General features: G+C 48.5%; 1 protein-coding gene and 1 non-coding gene across 2 annotated transcripts; both read left to right on the top strand.

Annotated features, from left to right (window-relative positions):
- The first annotated feature begins 2,413 nt into the window (after positions 1 to 2,413).
- Positions 2,414 to 4,206, top strand: LOC144609308 (putative G-protein coupled receptor 139). Its single transcript, XM_078427739.1, has 2 exons — positions 2,414 to 2,501; positions 3,314 to 4,206. Exons 1-2 carry the CDS (start codon positions 2,414 to 2,416, stop codon positions 4,204 to 4,206), a joined length of 981 nt encoding a protein of 326 aa, XP_078283865.1.
- An 11,768-nt stretch (positions 4,207 to 15,974) lies between these two features.
- On the top strand, positions 15,975 to 16,081 carry LOC144609757 (U6 spliceosomal RNA). Its single transcript, XR_013549355.1, has one exon. It is a non-coding gene; the product is annotated as a U6 spliceosomal RNA (small nuclear RNA).
- Positions 16,082 to 24,035: the final 7,954 nt, after the last annotated feature.

Below are 24,035 nucleotides of genomic sequence, written 5' to 3'. Positions count from 1 at the left end.
GACCAGTTAGCCTAACATCGTTAGTGGGGAAAATGCTAGAGTCAGTTATTAAAGATGTGATAGCATCACATTTGGAAAGTGGTGAAATCATCGGACAAAGTCAGCATGGATTTACAAAAGGCAAATCATGTCTGACGAATCTTATAGAATTTTTCGAGGATGTAACTAGTAGAGTGGATAAGGGAGAACCAGTCGATGTGTTATATCTGGACTTTCAGAAGGCCTTCGACAAGGTCCCACATAGGAGATTGGTGTTCAAACTTAAAGCACACGGTATTGAGGGTTCAGTGTTGAGGTGGATAGAAAATTGGTTGGCGGATAGGAAGCAAAGAGTAGGAATAAACGGGTCCTTTTCGGAATGGCAGGCAGTGACTAGTGAGGTACCGCAAGGCTCAGTGCTGGTACTCCAGTTATTTACAGTGTATATTAATGATTTGGACGAGGGAATTGAATGCAACATCTCTAAGTTTGCGGATGACAAAAGCTGGGTGGCAGTGTTAGCTGCGAGGAGGATGCTAGGATGCTGCAGAGTGACTTGGATAGATTAGGCGAGTGCGCAAATGCATGGCAGATGCACTATAATGTGGATAAATGTGAGGTTATCCACTTTGGCGGCAAGAACAGGAAAGCAGAGTATTACCTGAATGGTGACCGATTGAGAGAAGGGGAGATGCAACGTGACCTGGGTGTCATGGTGCACCAGTCATTGAAAGAAAGCATGCAGGTGCAGCAGGCAGTGAAGAAAGCGAATGGTATGTTGGCATTCATAGCAAGAGGATTTAAGTTTAGGAGCAGGGAGGTTCTGCTGCAGTTGTACAGGGCCTTGGTGAGACCGCACCTGGAGTATTGTGTGCAGTTTCGGTCTCCTAACCTGAGGAAAGACGTTCTTGCCTTAGAGGGAGGACAGAGAAGGTTCACCAGATTGATCCCTGGGATGGCGGGACTTTCATATGAGGAAAGACTGGATAGACTGGGCTTGTACTCCCTGGATTTTAGAAGACTGAGGGGGGATCTTATAGAAACATATAAAATTCTTAAGGGGCTGGAGAGGCTAGATGCGGGAAGATTGTTCCCGATGTTGGGGGAGTCCAGAACCATGGGTCACAGCTTAAGGATAAGCGGGAAGTCCTTTAGGACCGAGATGAGAAAACATTTCTTCACACAAAGAGTGGTGAGTCTGTGGAATTCTCTGCCACAGAAGGTAGTTGAGGCCAGTTAATTGGCTATATTTAAGAGGGAGTTAGATGTGGCCCTTTTTGCTAAAGGGATCAGGGGGTATGGAGAGAAGGCAGGTACAGGCTACTGAGCTGGATGATCAGGCATGATCATATTGAATGGCGGTGCAGGCTCGAAGGGCCGAATGGCCTACTCCTGCACCTATTTTCTATGTTTCTATGTTTCTATGTTTCTATAAACAGTTCCTTTGTCCCACACCGGCCAACAAATCCCGGCTACATAAGTCCCATCTGCCCGAATGTGGTCCATATTCCTCTCAGCCTGTTCGATCATTGTACCTGTCTGACAGTTTCATCAATATTGGGATAGTCCCTGCCTCAACTACCTCCTCTTGACGCTTGTTTCATACACCCACTACCTTTTCTTTGAAAATTGTATCCCTTAGATTACTACTAAATCTTTTCTCCTTCACATGAAACCGACGTCCTCTTGTCCTCGATTCACCTACTCTGGGCAAACGATTCTGTGCATCTACACGATCTATTCCTCTCATGATTTTATACAACTCTATAAGATCACTCCCATCCTCATGCGCGTCAAGGCATAGAGTCCTAGCCTACTCAATCTATCCCTGTAACTCAGACCCTCCAATCGTGGCACCATCCTCGTGAATCTTCTCTGTCGCCAAAAATTCCAATTTAACGGGAACCATCCCGGTATTTATTAAACCCGTGCTGCAAGAGAACTGAACCACATCTGTCCACAGCCCCCCATCCAATCATGGTCTGTTTCGGTTTGGTTTAGTTTGGTTCGTTTCGGTTTGGTTCATTTTTGTCAGCCCAACCGAGATCGCGTGAAAACCTGAATGATGGCTGAACGAATGGGGAGCTTGGGGATTGAAGGTGGAGGTGGTGGGAGCCGGACTGGTGTTCATTTGTCAGTTCTTTCCATTATGTTGAAAACTTAGATACAAAACAGGCAGAGAAGGTTTTGGCAGATGTACAAAACAATCTTTGGACAATCTCAAGAGGTATCGCAGAAATATCAGATAAACAGAATTTCACAATCTTTATAAGTAGCGGAATTAATGTGCAGCTGGGAGAAATGTAATTGACGGAATCAGAATTTCGTGAGGTATAAATAAACCTGACCGGGGACCTTGAGCTACTGGCGGTGACGATCTACCTGAGACCATTGACAGCATAGGCCACATCTTTATGTCCCACCGATATCAGCGATGGGGACTAGTAGCTCTGACCGGATATATACCCTTCTCCGTGTCGAATATTACTTTGACTACTTCATCACGGTCGTCGGACTGCTCAGTAAGTCATTATATCCGCTTGCCATTTAACACCGTTAAGAGGTTAAATTTTTGCAACTCCTCCGTCGGATCAGGAGAGTGAAGGATTGCCCGGGGTTTGTCCATCTAATATATCCGCCACGCAAACACAAGACAACAGCGTGTCTCTGAAATTACTTCAAGAAGTTGCTTATTTTGTATTTTGTTGGTAGATGTCAGTGAGAGGAAACGATGCGGGATGTCGGCGCACGATGCCGACGGGGAACTGAAGAGGGTCGCTGATGGAAGGGGGAGATGCAACACTCGGAGTGGCTCAGAAAGGTTCGCAGTGCGCGGTCCCTGCGTGGTTCCCGAGGTGAAGTTTTATACAAAGTGCGGGCTCCGGGGAAACAAATCCTCACTTTTAATGCCACTGAAAAGCCACAATTATAATCGTTTGTTTGCCGATCACTCGGACAATTGTTAGAACGGTTTCGGAAGTCTGTACTAATTCCGGATGGAGATGATAGCAACACTGGGTCCAGAGTGTCTTTCTCCCGGAATACACGGAGACTGAAGCAGCCACACACAAAGTTGGCGTTTCGTACCGTGTCTCTGCTGGACACGGCTACTTCATCTGAACACATACCACCCAAACCCACCTTCAATTTTCGGTTTAAGCCAGCATCTGCAGTTCATTCGTACACATTTCATGATGAATTGATATTTGGCTCGGGTGACTGTCATACCGCAGGGGAGCTGTAGGGGTCGTGCCTGCACCATGACCACCAACATGGAGAGCACCTTCCATCTGATGACCAGGTTCAAAAGCCGTCTGTGTTCATTTCCCCACAGGTAATTTAGTGGCGATCATCGTTATCGGACGGGGAAATTGCGGACTGTCCAGGTGCATCACTCACCATCTGGTGGCGATGGCGGCAGCAGATCTAACGGCCGTCTTCTTCAACGTGACGATATATAAAATTTACGGTGCGATTTTTCGCGGGTACTCTCACACTGTTGCATGCACGCTGCAAAGAGTGATGGCCTATGTATCCCTGGACTGCTCGGTCTGGTTAACTGTCGCTTTTACATTTGATCGCTTTGTGGCCATTTGTTGCCAGGGCTTTAAGACCAGGTACTGCACGGTTAGAATCGCCAGGGTGGCGATAGCAACAGTGTATGTGGTGAGCTTATTACGGAACATCCCCTACTACTTTGCATTTTATTCTTATTATATAGACCTGCCAATCGGGTGTTTGGAAATGCCGGAGTATTTTTTCCACCCCGGGTGGCTTGCTTTCTCTTGGATTCACACCATTTTAACCCCTCTGGTTCCATTTTTCGTTATTGTGTTGCTTAATATCTTGACGGTCAGATCCATAGTGGTGGCGAGCCGAGCCCGCAGGAAGCTCCGCGCACACGCCGGTGGCGAGAAACAGCTGGACCCGGAGATGCAGAGTCGAAGGAAATCGATCATTCTACTCTTCTGTGTGTCCGGAAGTTTCATCCTCCTGTGGCTTACGGACGTGTGCTTCTTCATGTACACGCATATTGCCAACTTACACCAAGTCCAAAGCTACGATAACCCAAGGCATTTCGCAATTTCAACTGCGAACATGCTGAAAATTCTAAGTTCGTGCACGAACACGTTTATTTATGTGCTCACTCAGTCTAAGGTCAGAGACGAACTGAAGAATGCAATCAAGTATCCCTTCACAATATGTCTTAAGATTGCTCAAAAATAAATTTGATGTAATAAATGTTAATCTGTAGTGAATATGTTAACGAGGTAACCACGGCAGCGTCGTCTATTAAGAGCTGAAACAAAGACACACTGGTGGGTCTGGGAGAGTTGCAATAAAGTAGTCATGGTGAATGTTTCGATCAACTGTCTCGGGACTGAAACAATGCGAGCTGATTGCCGGAGCAGGGAGTAAAGGGAATGAATGAGACCGGCTCTGAGTGTTTCTGGACCGGGCTACCTGTATGTGTCAGAGTAAAGGATCGTGCGCCCCCTGCAGACCGGTTGTGTCATGGTCTTATAACCGTCTGTGCCATTTAATTAAAGCCAATGGTGGATGTATGTGTTACGCATTCTATGCAAATAATAATAATAATAATAATGCATTACATTTATATAGCGCTTTTCAAACACTCAAAGACGCTTTACAGGGATTACTAGAACATAGAGAAGAAAATAAATAGATAAATAAGTAAACGAACAGAAAAAGGAGACAGAAGGTGAGATGACGGTCAGTGGTTGAAGGCAGTGCTGAACAGGTGAGACTTCAGTGATGTTTTGAATGTGGTGAGTGAGGAGGAGTCTCTGACGGTTTTGGGTAGAGAGTTCCAGAGGGTGGGAGCAGCGATGGAGAAAGCCCTGTCCCCCCAGGATCTGAGTTTTGTCCGGATGGGGGGGACAGGAGGTTGGCAGTAGCAGAGCAGAGGGTGCAGGTGGGAGTGTGTCTGTGGAGGAGGTCAGTCAGGTATCATATCATATCATATCATCATATATATCATATCATATCATGGGGCCAGGTTATGGAGGGCTTTGTAGGTCATGAGGAGGATTTTGTACTGGATTCTCTGGGGGATGGGGAGCCAGTGGAGCTTGTAAACGACGGGGTGATATGGTCACGGATCGGGGAGTGGGTGAGTAGACGGGCAGCGGAGTTTTGAATGTATTGAAGCTTACTGATGATTTTTGAGGGTGAGCCATAGAGGAGGCTGTTGCAGTAGTCCAGACGGGAGGTGATGAAGGCGTGGATGAGGGCTTCTGCAGCTGTGGAGGAGAGGGATGGACGGAGAAGGGCGATGTTTTTGAGGTGGAAGAAGGCTGCCTTGGTGATGTGATTGATGTGTTTGTCGAAAGACAGGGTTTGATCAAAGATGATTCCAAGATTCCGGATGTGAGCGGAGGTGGATACTGGGAGACCATCAATATTGAGGATGAAGTTTTGGGTGGATTTGGTGAGCGTTTTTGGACAAATGATGATGATTTCGGATTTGTTGCAGTTGAGTTTGAGGAAATTTGATTGAAGCCAAGATTTTATTTCAGTGATGCAGTTTGCAGTGTAGAGTGTGTGGTGGTGGAGATTGACTTGGTGGAGATGAGTAGCTGGATATCATCGGCGAAGCAGTGGAAGTTGAGAACATGACGGCGGATTAATTGACCAAGGGGGAACAGGTAGAGGATGTAGAGGAGGGGGCCATGGACTGAGCCTTGGGGGACACCATGGGGGAGGGTAGCGGTGGGGCATTTGCAGTTGTTAATGGAGATGAACTGGTGCCTGTCGGAGAGGTAAGATTTGAATCAGGATAGGGCTGTGCCGGTGACGTTAAAGGAGGTTTCAAGTCGGGTGAGGAAAATGGAGTGATTTATGGTGTCAAAGGCGGCGCTGAGGTCAAGTAGGATGAGGATGTTGAGGTTGCCAGCGTCGGAGGAGAGGAGAATGTCGTTTGTGATTTTGAGGAGCGCAGTTTCAGTACTGTGGTTGGAGCGGAATCCGGATTGGAAAGTTTCATACAGGTTATTGGTAGAGAGGTGGTATTTGAGTTAAGAAGCTACAGCGCGTTCCAAAACTTTGGACAGAAAGGGTAGATTGGAGATTGGTCTGAAGTTGTTTGGGGTGTCAGGGTTGAGTCCAGGTTTTTTCAGAATGGGTGTGACAGCAGCGATTTTGAGGGATTGCGGGACGATGCCAGTGGACAGGGAGGAGTTTATTGTTGCAGTGATAAGTGGAAAGAGAGCAGGAAGGCAGGCCTTGACAAAGCTGGAGGGGATGGGGTCCAGAGAGCAGGTGGCAGTTTTTATTCCTGTGAAGAGGTCAGAGAGGTCGGTGGTGGAGACTGGGGAGAACTGAGGCAGGGGTTGACAGGATAAGGGGGAGCAGGTGGTTTGAGGGGTAACAGGTGCGTTGGTGGTTAAGGTGCTGCAGATGCTGTCTATTTTGCTTTGGAAGAATGAAAGGAAAGAGGTCATAATTTAACCTATTTACAAGTAAATGTATTTATATCACATTTTGCATGTGATGTGTTCATGTACACCTTTCCTGCAAAGCGTTCTGACCGCCAAAGCCTGCTGGATCTCCACTTACCAATCATTATCATTCATTTACCCATTCCCATCCCGATTCTTCTGTCCTCTGTCTCATCGTTTGGTAAAGTGAGGCTACAAGCAAACTGCAGACGCCGCACTTCATATTCCGCTGGGGAGCTTGCAATCTAACGGTTTGAAATTTGAGTTCCAGTTATGAAGTCATGCAGCACGGAAGCAGATCTCCCCGGTCCACCTTAACTATGCAGACCAAAATGCCCCATCTAAATTAGTCTCATCTGTCCGCGTTTGCCCCATCTTCCCCAAAACCCCTCCTATCCATGTACCTGTCCTAGTTTCTTTGAAAAGCTATTACCCTACCTGCAATAACTAGGTACTCTGATAGGTCCCTCTGTACATCCACCACTCATTGCCTGAAAGAGATATCCCGCAGTTTCCTATCAAATCCTGGCATTCTCATTTTCAGCCTTAAACCAGTGTCCACTACTTTTTGATTTCCCAATCCTGGACCGTTCACCCTATATATTCCCTATGGTGTTTTATGTCAGATCATGCTTGTGCCGCCTACGTTCCCATGAAATGCCTGCCAGCTGAACCACTCCCCAGAGCTCTGGTCCTCAAGTCCTGGCAAATCGTGAATCGTCTCTGCACGGTTTCCACCTTAATGACGTCCTTCCTGTAGCTGGGTTACCAAAGTGAGCACTGTACTCTAAATGTGGCCGCACCAAAATCTTTTCAAATTTGACATGCTCAACCGCTATGCACAATATCGTGAATGATGAAGCTCAGTTTACCAAAATACTTCGCTACTACGTATAGCTCTCATGGTATTATGAATGTGCACACCTTGATCGCTCTGTTCTACCGCACTCCCCATGGTCCTGCCTTTCACCGTGAAGCTCCTACGCCATCCGACTCCCAAAATCCAACACCTCGCACTTATCTCCATTAAATTCCACTGGCCATTCCGCAGCGAGGTTATCTAGCAATTTTAGACAACCATATTTAATGTCAGTTAATTTGCCATCGTCAGCAAACTTGCCTTTAGTTTAGTTTAGTTCAGTTCAGTTTAGTTTAGTTTAGTTTAGTTTAGTTTAGTTTAGTTTAGTTTAGTTTAGTTTAGTTTAGTTTAGTTTAGTTTAGTTTAGTTTAGTTTAGTTTAGTTTAGTTTAGTTTAGTTTAGTTTAGTTTAGTTTAGTTTAGTTTAGTTTAGTTTAGTTTAGTTTAGTTTAGTTTAGTTTAGTTTTGAGACACAGTATCGAAAGAAGCTCTTCGGCCCACCGATTCCGCACCGACCAGAGATCCCCGCACACCAACACTAATCCTACACACACTAGGGACAATTTTACATTTATACCAAGCCAACCAACTGCAAACATTTCAGTGTGGGAGGAAAGCGAAGATCTCGGAGGAAACCCACGCAGGTCACGTGGAGAACGTACAAACACCGTATAAACAAGCCCCCGTTGTCAGGATCAATCCCGGTTCTCTGGCGTTGTAACGCATTTCAAGATACCTCACAGGCCCTTCGGCTCTTCAATTACTACCTTTTCCTAGGGCCCCACTGCATCAGCTTTACTATGGATGTTCAGTCATTCTACAACTCCATCCCTGACCAGGAAGGCCTGAAGGCACTCCGTTTCTTCATCGACCGCAGAACCAGCCAATTATCCTGTACTAACACTCTCCTCCGCCTAGCAGAGCTGGTCATTACTCGTAACAATTTATCCTTCAATTTCTCCTACTTCCTCTAAATCCAAGGCACAACTATGAGCACTCGTGTGGGCCCCTGCTATGGCTGGCTCTTTGTAGTGTACGTCGAACAATACCTGTGCCCTATCCCCGAACTGCATCTCTGCTACATTGACGACTGCATCGGTGCCACCTCCTGCACCCATGCAGAACTCACGGGCTTTCCCCGCACTGCACTCAAATCATTTTTCCAAACTGCACTACTAATTTCCATACTGCACTCAACTTCACTTGGACCATCCCCGACATCCGTGGGATTGATCCCTGGGATGGCGGGACTGTCATATGAGGAAAGATTGAAAGGACAAGGCTTATATTCACTGGAGTTCAGAAGGATAAGAGGGGATCTTATAGAAACATATACAATTATAAAAGAACTGGACAAGCTAGATGCAGGAAAATGTTCCCAATGTTTTGCGAGTCCTGAACCAGGGGCCACACACAGTCTTAGAATAAAGGGGAGGCCATTTAAAACTGAGGTGAGAAAAAACGTTTCCAACCAGAGAGTTGTGAATTTGTTGAATTCCCTGCCACAGAGGGCAGAGGAAGCCAAATCACTGGATGGATTTAAGAGAGAGTTAGATAGAGCTCTAGGGGCTAGTGGAATCAAGGGATATGGGAGATGCCAGGCACGGGTTATTGATTGGGGACAATCAGCCATGATCACAATGAATGACGGTGCTGGTTCGCAGGGCCGAATAGCCTCCTCCTGCACCTAGTTTCTATGTTCTGTGTTTCTATCTCCCTAACGTTTCTTGATCTCACTCTCCCCATCACAGGTGATATCCTATCAAATGACATATAGTATGAACCTACCGACTCCAACAGCTATCTAGACTACACTTCTTCCCACTATGTCTCCTGCAAAGACTCTATCCCCTACTTCCAATTTCTTCGTCTAAGACACATCTGCAGCTAAGGTTAAGTGTTCCACACCAGGACATCCGAGATGTCATTATCCTTTAGGGAACGGAGTTTCCCCAATTCCATCATAGATGAAGGCCTCACACATGTCTCGTTAGTACCCCGCAGCTCTCGTCTTGCTCCCCCACCCCCCCCAGTCGCAACAGGGACAGAGTCCCTCTCGTCCTCACCTTTCACCCCATCAGCAGTTGCATACAGCACACAATCCGCCAACATTTTCGCAACCTCCAATGGGATCCCTCCACGAGCCACATTTCCCCATCTCCACCCCTTTTCTCTTTCGGCAGTGAACATTCCTTCTGAAACTCCCTGGTTAAATCGTCCCATCCTACCCAACCCATTCCCTCTCCAGGTACGTTCTCCTTCAACCGCAGTGAGGCAGAGGTTTACTTGCATCACCTCCTCCCTCATCTACCGTATCCGCTTTTCCAGGTGTGGACTCCTACATAGCGGCGACGCCAAGCATAGGCTCGGTGATCATTTCACTGAAAACTTCCGCTCAGTCCGCCAAGACTTACACGATCTCCCGTTTGTTAAACACTTTAACCCCTAAACATTCCCATACTGACCTTTCTGTCCTGGACCTCCTCCACTGTCAAAGTGAGGTCCAATGCAAATTGGAGGAACAGCACCTTATATTTCGCTTGGGCAACTTACAACCCAGTGGTATGCATATTGACTTATCTGATGCAGAAACTAAATGCTGGGGTAACTTAGAGGGTCAGGCACCATCTCGGGAGAGAAGGAATGGCTGACGTTTCGGATCGACACGATTATTCAGGCTGATGTCAGGGGTGGGGGGGGGACAAAGATAGAATGTAGTCGGAGAGAGGAAGAATAGTGGGAGCACTGGGAATGGGAGGGGATAGAGAGGGAAAACAGGGAATATCCCAAGTTAGAGAAGTCAATGTACATACCGCTGGGGGGAAACTACCCAAGCGAAACATGAGGTGCTGTTCCTCCTATTTCCGCTGGGTCTCACTCTGACAATGGAGGAGGCCCAGGACAGAAAGGTTAGATTGGGAACGGGAGTTGAAGTGCTGGGCCACCGGGAGATCAGGTAGGGAGTTAAGGCTGAGCGGAGGTGTTCTGCGAAAAGATCGCCGAGCCTGCGCTTGGTCTCGCCGATGTGGAGAAGTTGACACCTGAATCAGCGGATGCAATAGATGAGGTTGGGGGAGGTGCAGGTGAACATCTGCCTCACCTGGAAAGACTGTTTGGGTCCTTGGATGGAGTCGAGAAGGGAGGTAAAGGGACAGGTGTTGCATCTCCTGCGGTTGCGGTGGAAAGTACCTGGGGAGGATATGGTTTGGGTGGAAAGGGACGAGTGGACTAGGGAGTCTCTGCGGGAACGGTCTCTGCGGAAAGAAGACAGGGGTAGGGATCGGAAGATGTGGCCAGTAGTGAGATCCCGTGGGAGGTGGCGAAAAATTTGGAGGATAAAATTTTGCATTGGACGACTAATTGGGTGGAATGTGAGAACAAGGGGGACTCTGTCCTTGTTACGAATAGGGGGAGGGGGAGCAAGTGCGGGGCTGCGGGATATTGAGGAGATCCTAGTGAGAGCCTCATCTATAATTACATCTCTGATACCATTGAATGCAACCCCTCATCCTGCGCGCAAATGCGGCGTAGGCAGAGGAATTGGGAGAAAGGGATAGGGCCTTTACAGGAAACTGGGTGGGACGAAGTGTAGTCAAGATAGTTATGGGAGTCAGTGGGTTTGTAGTAGATGTCGGTCAATAGTCTGTCTCCTGTGATGGAGATTCTGAGATCCAGAGACGGTAGGGAGATGTCACAGATGGTCCAAGTAAATTTGAGAGCAAAATGGAAGTTAGTGGTGAAGTTGCTGAAGTCAGTGAGTTCGATATGGGTGCAGGAGGTAGCAACATTGCAATCGTCAGTGTAGCGGAGGTAGAGTTCTGGGATAAGCCCAGTGTACCCCTGGGTCAGGGATTGTTCGACGTACCCTACAAAGAGGCAGGCATAGCTAGGGCCCATGCGAGTACCCACAGCTATGCCTTCGATTTGGAGGAAGTGTGAGGAGTCGAAGGAGATATTGTCGTGGGTAACGACCAGCTCTACTCGGCGGAGGAGAGTATTGGTGAATAAAGCAAAGGTAACCCTTGCTTTCTCTTTCTCTCTATCCCTCCCCATCCTAGTGCTCCGACCAGTCTGATTGTGCTCCTGACATTGCAGGAGGACAATCATACCTCGTTGTCAACTCCCCGCAGCTACCAATGATCTATTCTACATGTTACTTTATCTCCGTTCCCTTTGATCTCTCGTTTCACTCTCGCCTAACTCTCTTTCTGAAGGGTCTAGAATCGAAACGTCACCCATTCCTTCTATCCAGAGACGCTGCCTGTCGTGCTGAGTTACTCCAGATTTTTATGTCTATCTTCAATCTGTGTGGATCAGTTTCAACGTCACCTCCTCACTGACCATCAACACAGGTCCACGTCAGGGCAGTGAGCTTATCCTCCTGCTCTACTCTCCTTACACCCCGGACTCAGCGGCCAAACACGGCTCCAATGCCATCTCTATTCGCCAATGGCACCACGACAGTTGGTTAAATCATGGATTTTGATGAGTCAAATTACAGATAGGAGACTGAACACAGGCCCTATCCCCGAACATTGATGCAAATAAAACTCTCACTCAACATAAACAAAAACAAGGAACTATTTATTGACATCAAATTGTAAGATAGTGAAGATGGGTGTCAAAACTGCAGCAGCATCTTAATCGGCTGGTCAGGTGGGCTGAAGAGTGATTAATGCAATGTAATTCTGAGGTGTCAGGTGCTTCATTTTGGGAATTCTAACATGGTCAGCAGTCCGACCGCCACGGTGAACGGCAGGGCTCTGGGGAGTGTTGGAGAGCAGAGGGATCTTGTAGTACAGGTACATAGTTCGTTGAAAGTCGCACCACAATTAGATGGAGTTGTCAAAAAGCTTTTGGCACAATTGCCTTCATCAGTCAGAATGCTGGATATAACAGAGGAGAGGTCAGATAAGCCGTTGTTGAGGCTGCATATAGAACATTGTGTTCAGTTCTGGCCACGAAGTTATAGGAAAGATGTTATCAAGCTGGAAGGGATGCAGAGAATATTTACGAGGAAGTTGCCATTACTCGAGGGCGTGGGCTATAGGTAGAGGTTTAGCAGGCTGGGGCTCTATTCCTTATAGAGGTTGATAAAATCATGAGAGGAATAGATATGGTAGACGCAGAGTCTCTTGCGCAGTGCAGGTGCACCGAGAACCAAAGGATTTAGGTTTTAGGTTAGTGGGGAAAGTTGTAGACAATAGACAATAGGTGCAGGAGTAGGCCATTCAGCCCTTCGAGCCAGCACCGCCATTCAATGCGATCATGGCTGATCACTCTCAATCAGTACCCCGTTCCTGCCTTCTCCCCATACCCCCTCACTCCGCTATCCTTAAGATCTCTATCCAGCTTTCTCTTGAAAGCATCCAACGAACTGGCCTCCACTGCCTTCTGAGGCAGAGAATTCCACACCTTCACCACTCTCTGACTGAAAAAGTTCTTCCTCATCTCCGTTCTAAATGGCCTACCCCTTATTCTTAAACTGTGGCCCCTTGTTCTGGACTCCCCCAACATTGGGAACATGTTTCCTGCCTCTAATGTGTCCAATCCCCTAATTATCTTATATGTTTCAATAAGATCCCCCCTCATCCTTCTAAATTCCAGTGTATACAAGCCCAATCGCTCCAGCCTTTCAACATACGACAGTCCCACCACTCCGGGAATTAACCTAGTGAACCTATGCTGCACGCCCTCCATAGCAAGAATATCCTTCCTCAAATTTGGAGACCAAAACTGCACACAGTACTCCAGGTGCGGTCTCGGAACATAAAGGGTAACATTTTTCACATAAAGGGTGGTGGCTGATCAATGAGCTGCCGGAGGAGGTAGTCGAGGCACGTACTGTTGCAACGTTTCAGAAATATTTAGACAGATACATAATTAGGACAGGTTTAGAGGGATATGGGCCAAACGTAGGGAGGTGGGACGAGTCTACATGGGGCATATTGATCGGTGTGGGCAAGTTTCCATGCTGTATGAAGCTATGACTCCACAATGCCCCACTGCCCCTGACACGGTGATATCGGTGTCTGACACCACGTCAAATCAACGTTCAGGAGGGTGAATGCACGCAAAGAGTCCGGCCCAGACAGTGTACCTCCCCGAGCGCTAAAGCACTGTGCGGATCAACTGGCTGCTGTATTCAGGGACATTTGCAACCTCTCGCTTCTGCAGTCTGCGGTTCCCATTTGCTTCCAAAGGGTATCTATCGTTTTGGTTCCCAAGAAGAGGGGTTGGCAGCAGAGTGGCGCAGCTGGTAGAGCCGCTGCCTCACCGCACAAGCGACCTGGGTTTCTGTCTGTCTGTCTGTTTGTGTGGAGTCTGCAGGTTGTCCCGCTGAACACGTGGGTTACCACCGGGTACTCCGGTGTGGTCCCTCGTCCCAAAAACGTGCGGGTTGAAAGGTTAATTGGCCCTCCGTAAAATCTCCCCATAGTGTGCAAGGACTGGATGCAAAAGTGGGTTACGTAGAAACAGTGTGAAGGGGTGATCGATGGTTAGTGTGGAGTTGGTGGACCGAAGGGCCTGTGTCCATACCGTATTTCTAAACTAAACCACACTTAGAGCATCAATACCTGCCTCAATAATTATTGCCTGGTAGCACTTAATAAAACGCTTCAGCAGGTTGGTTATGATGTGAGTCATCTCTTCCCCCAGAAGTGACCTGGATCTGCTTCAGTTGGCCCACATCAGCAGCAGATACGATCTCACCAACTCTCCACTTTGTTCTGGGCCTTCTAGATAACAGGAACACATAATTCAAGCTGTAGTACACCTTGGTGACACAGCTTGGTGACGCAGCGGGAGAGTTGATGCCTTACAGCGCCAGATAACTGGCATCATCTGCTTTGATAGATCGTTTTAGACAATAGACAATAGGTGCAGGAGGAGGCCATTCGGCCCTTCGAGCCAGCACCGCCATTCAATGTGATCATGGCTGATCATTCTCAAACGGTACCCCGTTCCTGCTTTCTCCCCATACCCCATGACTCCGCCATCCTTAAGAGCTCTATCTAGCTCTCTCTTGAATGCATTCAGAGAATTGGCCTCCACTGTCTTCTGAGGCAGAGAATTCCACAGATTCACAACTCTCTGACTGAAAAAGTTTTTCCTCATCTCCATTCTAAATGGCCTACCCCTTATTCTTAAACTGTGGCCCCTGGTTCGGGACTGCCCCAATATTGGGAACATGTTTCCTGCCTCTAACGTGTCCAACCCCGCTTCGCTGAACACCTGCGCTCGGTCCGCATTAACAAAACTGATCTCCCGGTGGCCGAGCACTTCAACTGCCCCTCCCATTCCCAGTCTGACCTTTCTGTCATGGGCCTCCTCCAGTGCCATAGTGAGGCCCACCGGTAATTGGAGGAACAGCACCTCATATTTCGCCTGGGCAGTTTGCAGCCCAGTGGTATGAATGTCGACTTCTCCAACTTTAAATAGTCCCTCTGTCCCTCCCTTTCCCTCCCCCTTCCCAGATCTCCCTCTATCTTCCTGTCTCCACCTATATCCTTCCTTTGTCCCGCCCCCCTGACATCAGTCTGAAGAAGGGTCTCGACACGAAACGTCACCCATTCCTTCTCTCCCGAGATGCTGCCTGACCTGCTGAGTTACTCCAGCATTTTGTGAATAAATCGATTTGTACCAGCATCTGCAGTTATTTTCTTATACCCTTAATAATCTTATACGTTTCGATAAGATCCCCTCTCATTTTAGTTTTCATACCCCACCCTTCCATATCTCTAGTCTCCCCCCTCCCCTGCCTCTCAGTCTGAAGAAGGGTCTTGACCCGAAACACCACTCATTCTTTCTCTCCAGAGATGTTGCCTGCCCCGCGGAGTTACTCCAGCATTTTGAGTCTACTTGGTTCGATCCAGACTGTGGATGCTGTCTGTCCAGATTGTGTGCATTCTCCCTGTGACCGAAGATAGTCGCAAGCAGCTGGAGTAATTCAACGGGTCAGACACCATCTCCGGAGAAAATGAATAGCTGACATTTCGAGTCGAGATCCTTCTTCGGACTGAGAGTTAGGGGGAAGGGAAACGAGAGGTATAGACGGTGATGTAGAGAAATAGAGAACAAATGAATTAAAAATATGCAAAAAAAGTAACGATGATAAAGGAAACTATAAGCAGTGGCCTTGGTTAAAATGTGTAGAGACGAGTCTAGACAGTATAGACTGTAGATACACGAGTATAGACAGTTTCTTCCTGGACTCCCTGTGACCTGCATGGGTTTTCTCCGGTTTCCTCGCACAAGTTCAAAGATTTGTAGAGTAATTGGTTTCGGTGAAATTGTAAGTTTTGTACGATTGTGGACAGGGATCGCTGGTCGGCCAGGACTAGATGGGCCAAACGGGCTGTTACTTTTTTTTCCTTTTTCTTTTGAGATACAGCGCAGAAACAGGCCCTTCGTCCCACCGAGTCCGCGCCGCCCAGCGATCCACGCACATTAACACCATCCTACACACAATAGGGACAATTTTTACATTTAACCAGTCAATTAACCTACAAACCTGCACGTCTTTGGAGTGTGGGAAGAAACCGAAGATCTCGGAGAAAACCCACGCAGGTCACGGGGAGAACGTACAAACTCCGTACAGACGTTTCCACGCCTATCTCTTAAAAAACACACCGGTTCCTGCTCTGTCTTCAACACTGTCACTCGAAAGGCTAATTGCTCACTTTGCTAGCACATCTACTAAATTTGGAACAATGCAGACAAGATTAACGTGGCCCCTACGCAAGGATGACGCACAAATTAGAGAACCGTTCCATATCTTTATGGACGGTACAGTAAAGCAGCTGGTAGAGCCGCTGCCTTACAGCGACAAAGACCTGGGTTCGATCGTGACCTCGGGTGCTGCGTGTGTCTGTGTGTGTGGAGTTTTCACGCTCTCCCTGTGACCTGTGTGGATTTCCTACTGGTCCTCCGGTTTCCTGAAAAATTATGATTTGTTAAGTATTAGGTTTATTGGTGTCACTTGTAGAAAGGTACAGCGAAAAGTATTTTTTTGCATGCTAACCAAACAGATCAGTTATTTCATACACAAATACAATCGTCAAACTAGAGCGAAAATATAGAGTGCAGAAAATAGCTCATAAATTCATACGTTATATGAGCAGAATCAGGCCATACGACCCATCGAATCTAATCTGCTATTCAATCAAGATTCATCTATCATTCCCTCTATAACCCCTGACACGCGTCCAAATCAATTAATTCACTAATCAAGCAGTTAGCATGTAGCACATCAGTTCCATAAACAGGGTACAATATTCAAAACGGAGTAAAGATGCATCGGACTGTATCTAGCTTATGAAAGAACCAAAGACAAAGACCAATGTCCTGAATGTGATAGAGATGAGCCGGACAGTGCCCTGGATTATAGACGGATCGATTAGAAACCTGGTAGCAGAGGAAAGGAAGCTGTTCTTGAGTCTGGTGGTGCGTCTTTCCAAACTCTGTACCATTCTCGCAATGGGAGCATTGAAAGAAAGAAGGACTCGGGTGGGTGGGTCAGGTCTTTGAATACATGGACTGCTCCTCCTGCTCCCCTTCCGATACTGTGAGCCTGAACGCTTCAACCTCTGGGAAACGCTTTGCCGTCATGCATTGTTCAACATTTTATCATTTACTTCATCAAGGACTTGGCAATTGCCGTTTATCAGATAAGGTGACCTTTCCAGTCCGTGACCTGTTCCACCAGCTACTGTTTGGGATATTTTCTCAGGCGGATATTGAAATCAGATGGTTGCAAAGGAGTGTAGTTGAACGGAACCAAGACAAGGCTGTTATTTATTCCTGTAAAATGTAGAAAGTAGCTTCTGTGGCACGGTGGAGCAGCAGCAGTTGGATAGGTTTACACAATAGGTAGGATAATTTATAGGTGTAGGATAGTGTACGGGGTGATCGCTGGTCGACGCGAACTCAGTGGGCCGAAGGACCTATTTCCACGATGTATCTCTAAATGAAACCTTAATAAAGACAATTGACATACGGTGAGAATACGGCGTCAGCGAAGGCAGCCTTGCCAACAGTCTGTCTGTCTTTTCGTCTTTTTTATTTTATTTTTTAGTGTGTTTTAACATGTGTTAATGTTCTCTGGTATGTTTTATGTGCGGCTGGGGGAGGGGGGAGGGGGAAACATTTTATCAATCTCTCCCGGATGATTCCCGGAATGGCGGGACTGTCGTATGTTGAAAGGCTGGAGCAATTAGGCTTATATACACTGGAATTTAGAAGGATGAGGGGGGATCTTATTGAAACATATAATATAATTAGGGGATTGGACACATTAGAGGCAGGAAACATGTTCCCAATGTTGGGGGAGTCCAGAACAAGGGGCCACAGTTTAAGAATAAGGGGTAGGCCATTTAGAACGGAGATGAGGAAGAACTTTTTCAGTCAGAGAGTGGTGAAGGTGTGGAATTCTCTGCCTCAGAAGGCAGTGGAGGCCATTTCGTCGGATGCTTTCAAGAGAGAGCTGGATAGAGCTCTTAAGGATAGCGGAGTGAGGGGGTATGGAGAGAAGGCAGGAACGGGGTACTGATTGAGAGTGATCAGCCATGATCGCATTGAATGGCGGTGCTGGCTCGAAGGGCTGAATGGCCTTCTCCTGCACCTATTGTCTATTGTCTATTGTCTATTGGCACCTTGCTGGAGATGCGATTGTTTCCCGGATCGTGTCTCCGGTCGCTCTGCGGCCTAACATCGTGGAGCTGGCGGCCTTGCTCGAGACTGACTCTGAGCCCCACCGCGGGGCCGTGGACTTACCATCGGAGCCTGCGATCCGTTGCCTGGGATCGACGCTTCAGCCACGGCCTGCGGATTTCAACATCGAGGAGCTTGCAGTCTCAGGTAGAGACTGATGTCGGGAAGCTCCAAGCCACACGAGGTTCAACTAGCCCCGACAGAGGGTACGACCGCCCACCCCCCCCCCCCCCCCCCGCCCACCGCGATGCGGGAGCTTCATTCCCCGATACGGAGATCTCGACCGTCTGCTGCGGGAGCCAAGATCGCCCCGACAACAGAAGGTTCTAGTGCCCCGAGTGCGTGAAAACAAACAAGGGTAGAATCTTAAACTGTTTTTGCCTTCAATCACAGTGAGGAATGGAGGGAGGGGTGGGGTCGCTGTGTAGATGTTAATTTTAAAAGTTAATTCTGTTGTCTTGTTGCTCTTTATTTGTATTACTGTATGGCAAATCAAATTCCTCGTTGGTTGCAAAACCTACCTGGCTAATAAAGTACTAATATGATTATGAATATGGTTATGACAATGGGGTGAGACTGACCCTTGTTCAATGTTTGTGTAGGGTAGTGTGAGTGTGCGAGAATCGCTGGTCGGCGTGGACTCATTGGGCTCAACTCAATAAACTAAACTGAACTTTACTTCCCCGGTGTGGGACGAATAAAGGAATATATTATATACTAGACCAAGTTCTTCATAGGGTTTCCATTTTAACTTGCGGAAATCGCGTTTTTCCCTTTAAAATAAAGTGTCTGTTCAAAATAAAAAAAGAATCTCAATGGGGGCGAGAGGAGGGGGGTGGGGGTGGGGGGGGAGGGGTGGGGAGGGAGGGGAGGGGAGGGGTGGGAGGGGAGAGGTGGGTGAGGAGGGGAGGAATGGGGTGGGGGAGACACTGACACCGTCCTGCCAGCGGCCATCAAATTTCTCCTTCACTGTGGTACCGTGCTCCTCCAGGGTAGGGGGAGCGCAATTAAAGGCGGTACAGGGAAGGGAAGAGGGTGTGACCGAGGAGCCCTGGACCCAAAGCCTCTCCTGTATTTGTGTAGCACCCTCAACCCCCTACTCAATCACCCTTATCCCCTCACCCCCCACTCTCCCATCTTCCCTGACCCCACCGCCCCTTCTCCCTCACCACCACCCATCCTCCCCATTCCCACTCTTCCCTCCTCCGCAGTCCCACTCTCCCTCCCACCCCCACTCGCACTCTCCCCACCACCCTTCTCCCCCACCACCACCCTTCTCCCCCACCACCACCCCTCCTCCCCAACCCACCCTCCCCTCCTCCCCAGTCCCACTCTCCCTCAGCCCCACTCTCACTCTCCCCAGCCCACCTTTCTCCCACTCTCTCCTCCCCACCCCCGTTTCCCCCACTCTCTCCTCCCCCACCCCCCGTTCCCCCACTCTATCCTCCCCCCACCCCGCATATTCTCTCCTCCCCCAACCCCACTCTCCCTCCCCAGCCCCAATCTCACTCTCCCCACCCCGTAGCTCCTCCACCCCTTCTCACCCACCCCGCCTCCCCCACTGTCTCCCCCCACCCTCATCCCCCTCCCACCCCTACCCTCCACCCGCTCTCCCCACCCGCATTCTCACTGTCCCCCTCCCTCCCACCCCCTCCCCCTCTTCCCCACCCCCACTCTCTCCTGACCCCCACAGTCGCCCTTTCCCCCTACCTCCCACCACCAACTCCCTTCCCCACACAACCCCTCTCTCCTCCCCCCACCCTCCCCCTCCTTTCACTCTCACTGTCACCTTCCCCCCGCCCACCTTCCCCCCGTCCCTCCCTCCTTCACTCTCTCCCAGCCCCACTTTCTCCTCCCCTCACCACCATTCCCCTTCCCCCCAGCTGTCCTCCTCCCCAGTCCCACTTTCCCTCCCACCCCCACTCTCTGCTCCTCCCAAACTCCACCACCCCCCAGGATCGAGTTCAGATCCTTCTTCCGACGAAGCTCAGCCTGAAGAACGGTCTCGACCCTAAACGTCAACCATTCTTTCTATCCAGAGGTTCTTCCTTTCCCGCTGCGTTACTCCAGCATTCTGTGTCGGTTTTGGGTAACCTTTCTTGTTGATTTTCCATATGCATAAATACACTTAGAAAATTCCGGGATTAGAGGGTATGAGCCACAAGGAGAGTTTGGGCAAACTTGGATTATTTTTTAAGGAAGACTGGAGATTGAGGGAAGACCTGATAGAAGTATTCAAAATCATGAAAGGCGCAGATATGGTGCAGAGTCAGAACCCTTTTTTCCACTTGAAGGTGTGCGGTTTCACACTTTATTAACCTTTGTCCCGAAGATAGACACAAAATGCCGGAGTAACTCAGTGGAACAGGCAGCATCTCTGAAGAGAAGGAATAGGTGACGGTTAGGGTGGAAACTCTTCTTCAGTCTTCTATCCGGAGATGCTGCCTGTACCGCGAAGTTACCCTTTTTGCGTCTATCTGTGGTGCAAACCAGAATCTGCATTTTCTTCCTACACTTTAACTTTCGCCCGGTGGGAGGGAGAAGATGGAGTGGCCAGAGTGAGACTGGTCCTTGATTATACTGGTGGTCTTGCTGAAGCGGCGTGAGGTGTAAATGGAGTCAATGGAACGGAGGTTGGTTCATGTGATAGTCTGGGCTGCGTCCACAATTCTTTGCAATTTCTTACGGTCGTGAATGGAGCTGTTGCCAAACCAAGCTGTGGTGCACCGATATAATGCTTTCTCGAGCAATCTATTTTAAAATGCTGAAGTTCTGAAGTTCTGAAGTTCTGCAGCTGCGGCTCACCGGCAGTCTCTCTGTCTTTTTTTTGTTTTTTGTCTATTGTCATCGTTTAATGTACGTTTTGTTCTATTTTTAACTCTGTGTATGTAGGGGGGTGGTGGGGGGGGGGGGGGGGGGTTGGGGGAAACGTTTTTTTCTAATCTCTTCCTCAACGGAGATGCGACCTTTACCGTGTCGTATCTCCGTTCGCGCTACGGCCTAACATCGTGGAGTCGGCGGCCTCCAGCTGGGATCGACCTTGAAGACTCCGGTCGCAGGGCCTGGACTTACCATCTCGGAGGCTTCGGCCGTGGGCCCTGCAGACCGCAACATCGGGAGTTCGCAGGTCCCTGGCTGGCGACCGGTTTTTGGGAGCTCCAGCCGTAGCAGCTTCGACCGCCCCAAAGCGCGAGGTACGATCGACGCGCTCGCATGCCCTTCATCACCCTGCGTGGCTCGGCCGCAGCACTTTCCATCGCCCGGTGGGGGCTCAGGACCTTCATCGGCCTGCTCGGCTCGGCCCTGGGACTTTCCATCGCCCGGTGGGGGCTCAGGACTTTCATCGGCCTGCTCGGCTCGGCCCTGGGACATTCCATCGCCCGGTGGGGGCTTCAAAAAGTTGGGAGCCTCGATCACCTCGTGGCACCACGGGAGAAGAATGAGGAGGAGATAAGACTTTGCCTTCCATCACAGTGAGGGTATGCCTAGAGCAATCACTGTGATGGCTGTTTGTGTAAAAATTGTATCTGTGTGTCCTGTGCTTTTTGTTGTCTACTGCCGGACCCTGACGTGAGAGGACGCTGGCGTTGTTTATTCGCCGCTTTTCCGTCAGGATAGTTTGTCTGTTTGTTTTTATGTTAATTGTTTTTGTAAAGCGCTTTGAGCACCCGATAAGGCGCTATATAAAATAAATGAATTATTATTATTATTATTATGAAGTAACAGCCCCTCACAAATTGAAACACTGCAGCAGATCCCATCAGCAACAGTTCATGAGTCCCGATGGAATATTTGAAGGTGGCAAAAGAAATAAGGGACATACTGTCCTCAGATGATTATCTCAAATAGGAAGAAAACACAATGTTCAGCCAGTTCCTTTGCAGGCTCCCTTGCTTGCTGCCAAGCTTGAGGCAGCGACATGGCATGCGGGCAGTGCCAAGGGGGCAAGAGAGCATGAAGGCAGGTGTCACATGCGTTGGAGGTTTAGAGTCATAGAGTCATACAATGCAGAAACAGCCCAATGAAGAAACAGGCCACAGCGACCAACATTTCCCACCTACACTGGTCCCACCTGCCTGCATTCTAGGGCAATCTATTTTAAAGGCCCATGTCCCTCTGAACCTGTTCTGTCCATGCGCAGTAGCTGCCCAATTGTTACTTAAACATTGAATAGTCCCTGCCTCAACTACCTCATCAGGCAGCTCGTCCCATACACTCATCACCCGTTGTGTGAAAACATTACCCCTCAGATTCCTATTAATTCTTTCCCCCTTCACCTAAAACCTCTTGTTCTCGATTCCCCCACTCTGTGCAAGAGACTGTGTGCGTCTCCCTGATATTTTCCCCTCATAACTTTATAAACCTCTATAAGATCCCCCTCATTCTATTGCGTGCAAAAAATAGAGTCCCATACTGCTCAACCTCTCTCTATAGCCCAGGTCCTCGAGTCCTGGCTACATCACCGTAAAGCTTCTCTGTGCCCTTTCCAACTTGACATCTTTCCGTTAACATGGTGACCAAACTGAACACAATTCTCTAAATTCGGCTTGAACTAAAGCCTTATATAACTGCTGCAAGACCTCCTAGCTTCTGCACCCAATGCTTTGAATGATTACAAGGATTACAAGGAAATGTATTAGCCAAATATGTAAGAAGAACATACAAGGTCTTTGATTTCCCATTTTCAGTCATACCAAGAAAACAGCAATAATACACACAACTACATAAAATTTAACATAAACATCCACCACAGCGCAATGTGATGAAAGGCAATAAACTCTTATCTTCTTCACTCCTTTTTTTCCCGGGGTCTGGGCAGTTGATTCATCCGCAGTTGCGACGAATGAAGCTGCTGCAGTTGGCGATCGAAGCTCCCGTGTCGGGGCGATTGAAGTTCCCGCGTCGGGGCGTTCGAAGCTCCTGCGGCTTAGAAACATAGAAACACAGAAAATAGGTGCAGGAGTAGGCCATTCGGCCCTTCGAGCCTGCACCGCCATTCAATATGATCATGGCTGATAATTCAGCTCAGTAGCCTGTACCTGCCTTCTCTCCATACCCCCTGATCCCTTTAGCAAAAAGGGCCACATCTAACTCCCTCTTAAATATAGCCAACGAACTGGCCTCAACTACCTTCTGTGGCAGAGAATTCCACAGACTCACCACTCTCTGTGTGAAGAAATGTTTTCTCATCTCGGTCCTAAAAGACTTCCCCCTTATCCTTAAGCTGTGACCCCTGGTTCCCCCAACATCGGGAACAATCTTCCCGCATCTAGCCTCTCCAACCCCTTAAGAATTTTATATGTTTCTATAAGATCCCCCCTCAGTCTTCTAAATTCCAGCGAGTACAAGCCCAGTCTATCTAGTCTTTCCTCATATGTATTTCCCGCCATCCCAGGGATCAATCTGGTGAACCTTCTCTGTACTCCCTCTAAGGCAAGAACGTCTTTCCTCAGGTTAGGAGACCAAAACTGCACACAATACTCCAGGTGCGGTCTCACTATGGCCCTGTACAACTGCAGCAGAACCTCCCTGCTCCTAAACTCAAATCCTCTTGCTATGAATGCCAACATACCATTCGCTTTCTTCACTGCCTGCTGCACCTGCATGCTTGCTTTCAATGACTGGTGCACCATGACACCCAGGTCACGTTGCATCTCCCCTTCTCCCAATCGGTCACCATTCAGGTAATACTCTGCTTTCCTGTTCTTGCCGCCAAAGTGGATAACCTCACATTTATCCACATTATATTGCATCTGCCATGCATTTGCCCACTCGCCTAATCTATCCAAGTCACTCTGCAGCCTCCTAGCATCCTCCTCGCAGCTAACACTGCCACCCAGCTTCGAGTCATCCGCAAACTTAGAGATGTTGCATTCAATTCCCTCATCCAAATCATTAATATACACTGTAAATAACTGGGGTCCCAGCACTGAGCCTTGCGGTACCCCACTAGTCACTGCCTGCCATTCCGAAAAGGACCCGTTTATTCCCACTCTTTGCTTCCTGTCCGCCAACCAATTTTCT

Source organism: Rhinoraja longicauda, chromosome 34 (assembly GCF_053455715.1).
Source record: "Rhinoraja longicauda isolate Sanriku21f chromosome 34, sRhiLon1.1, whole genome shotgun sequence".
In the NCBI taxonomy this organism is placed as follows: domain Eukaryota; kingdom Metazoa; phylum Chordata; class Chondrichthyes; order Rajiformes; family Arhynchobatidae; genus Rhinoraja; species Rhinoraja longicauda.
The sequence above is the reverse complement of the archived record's forward strand: the minus strand, read 5'-3'. Positions and strand labels throughout refer to the sequence as shown.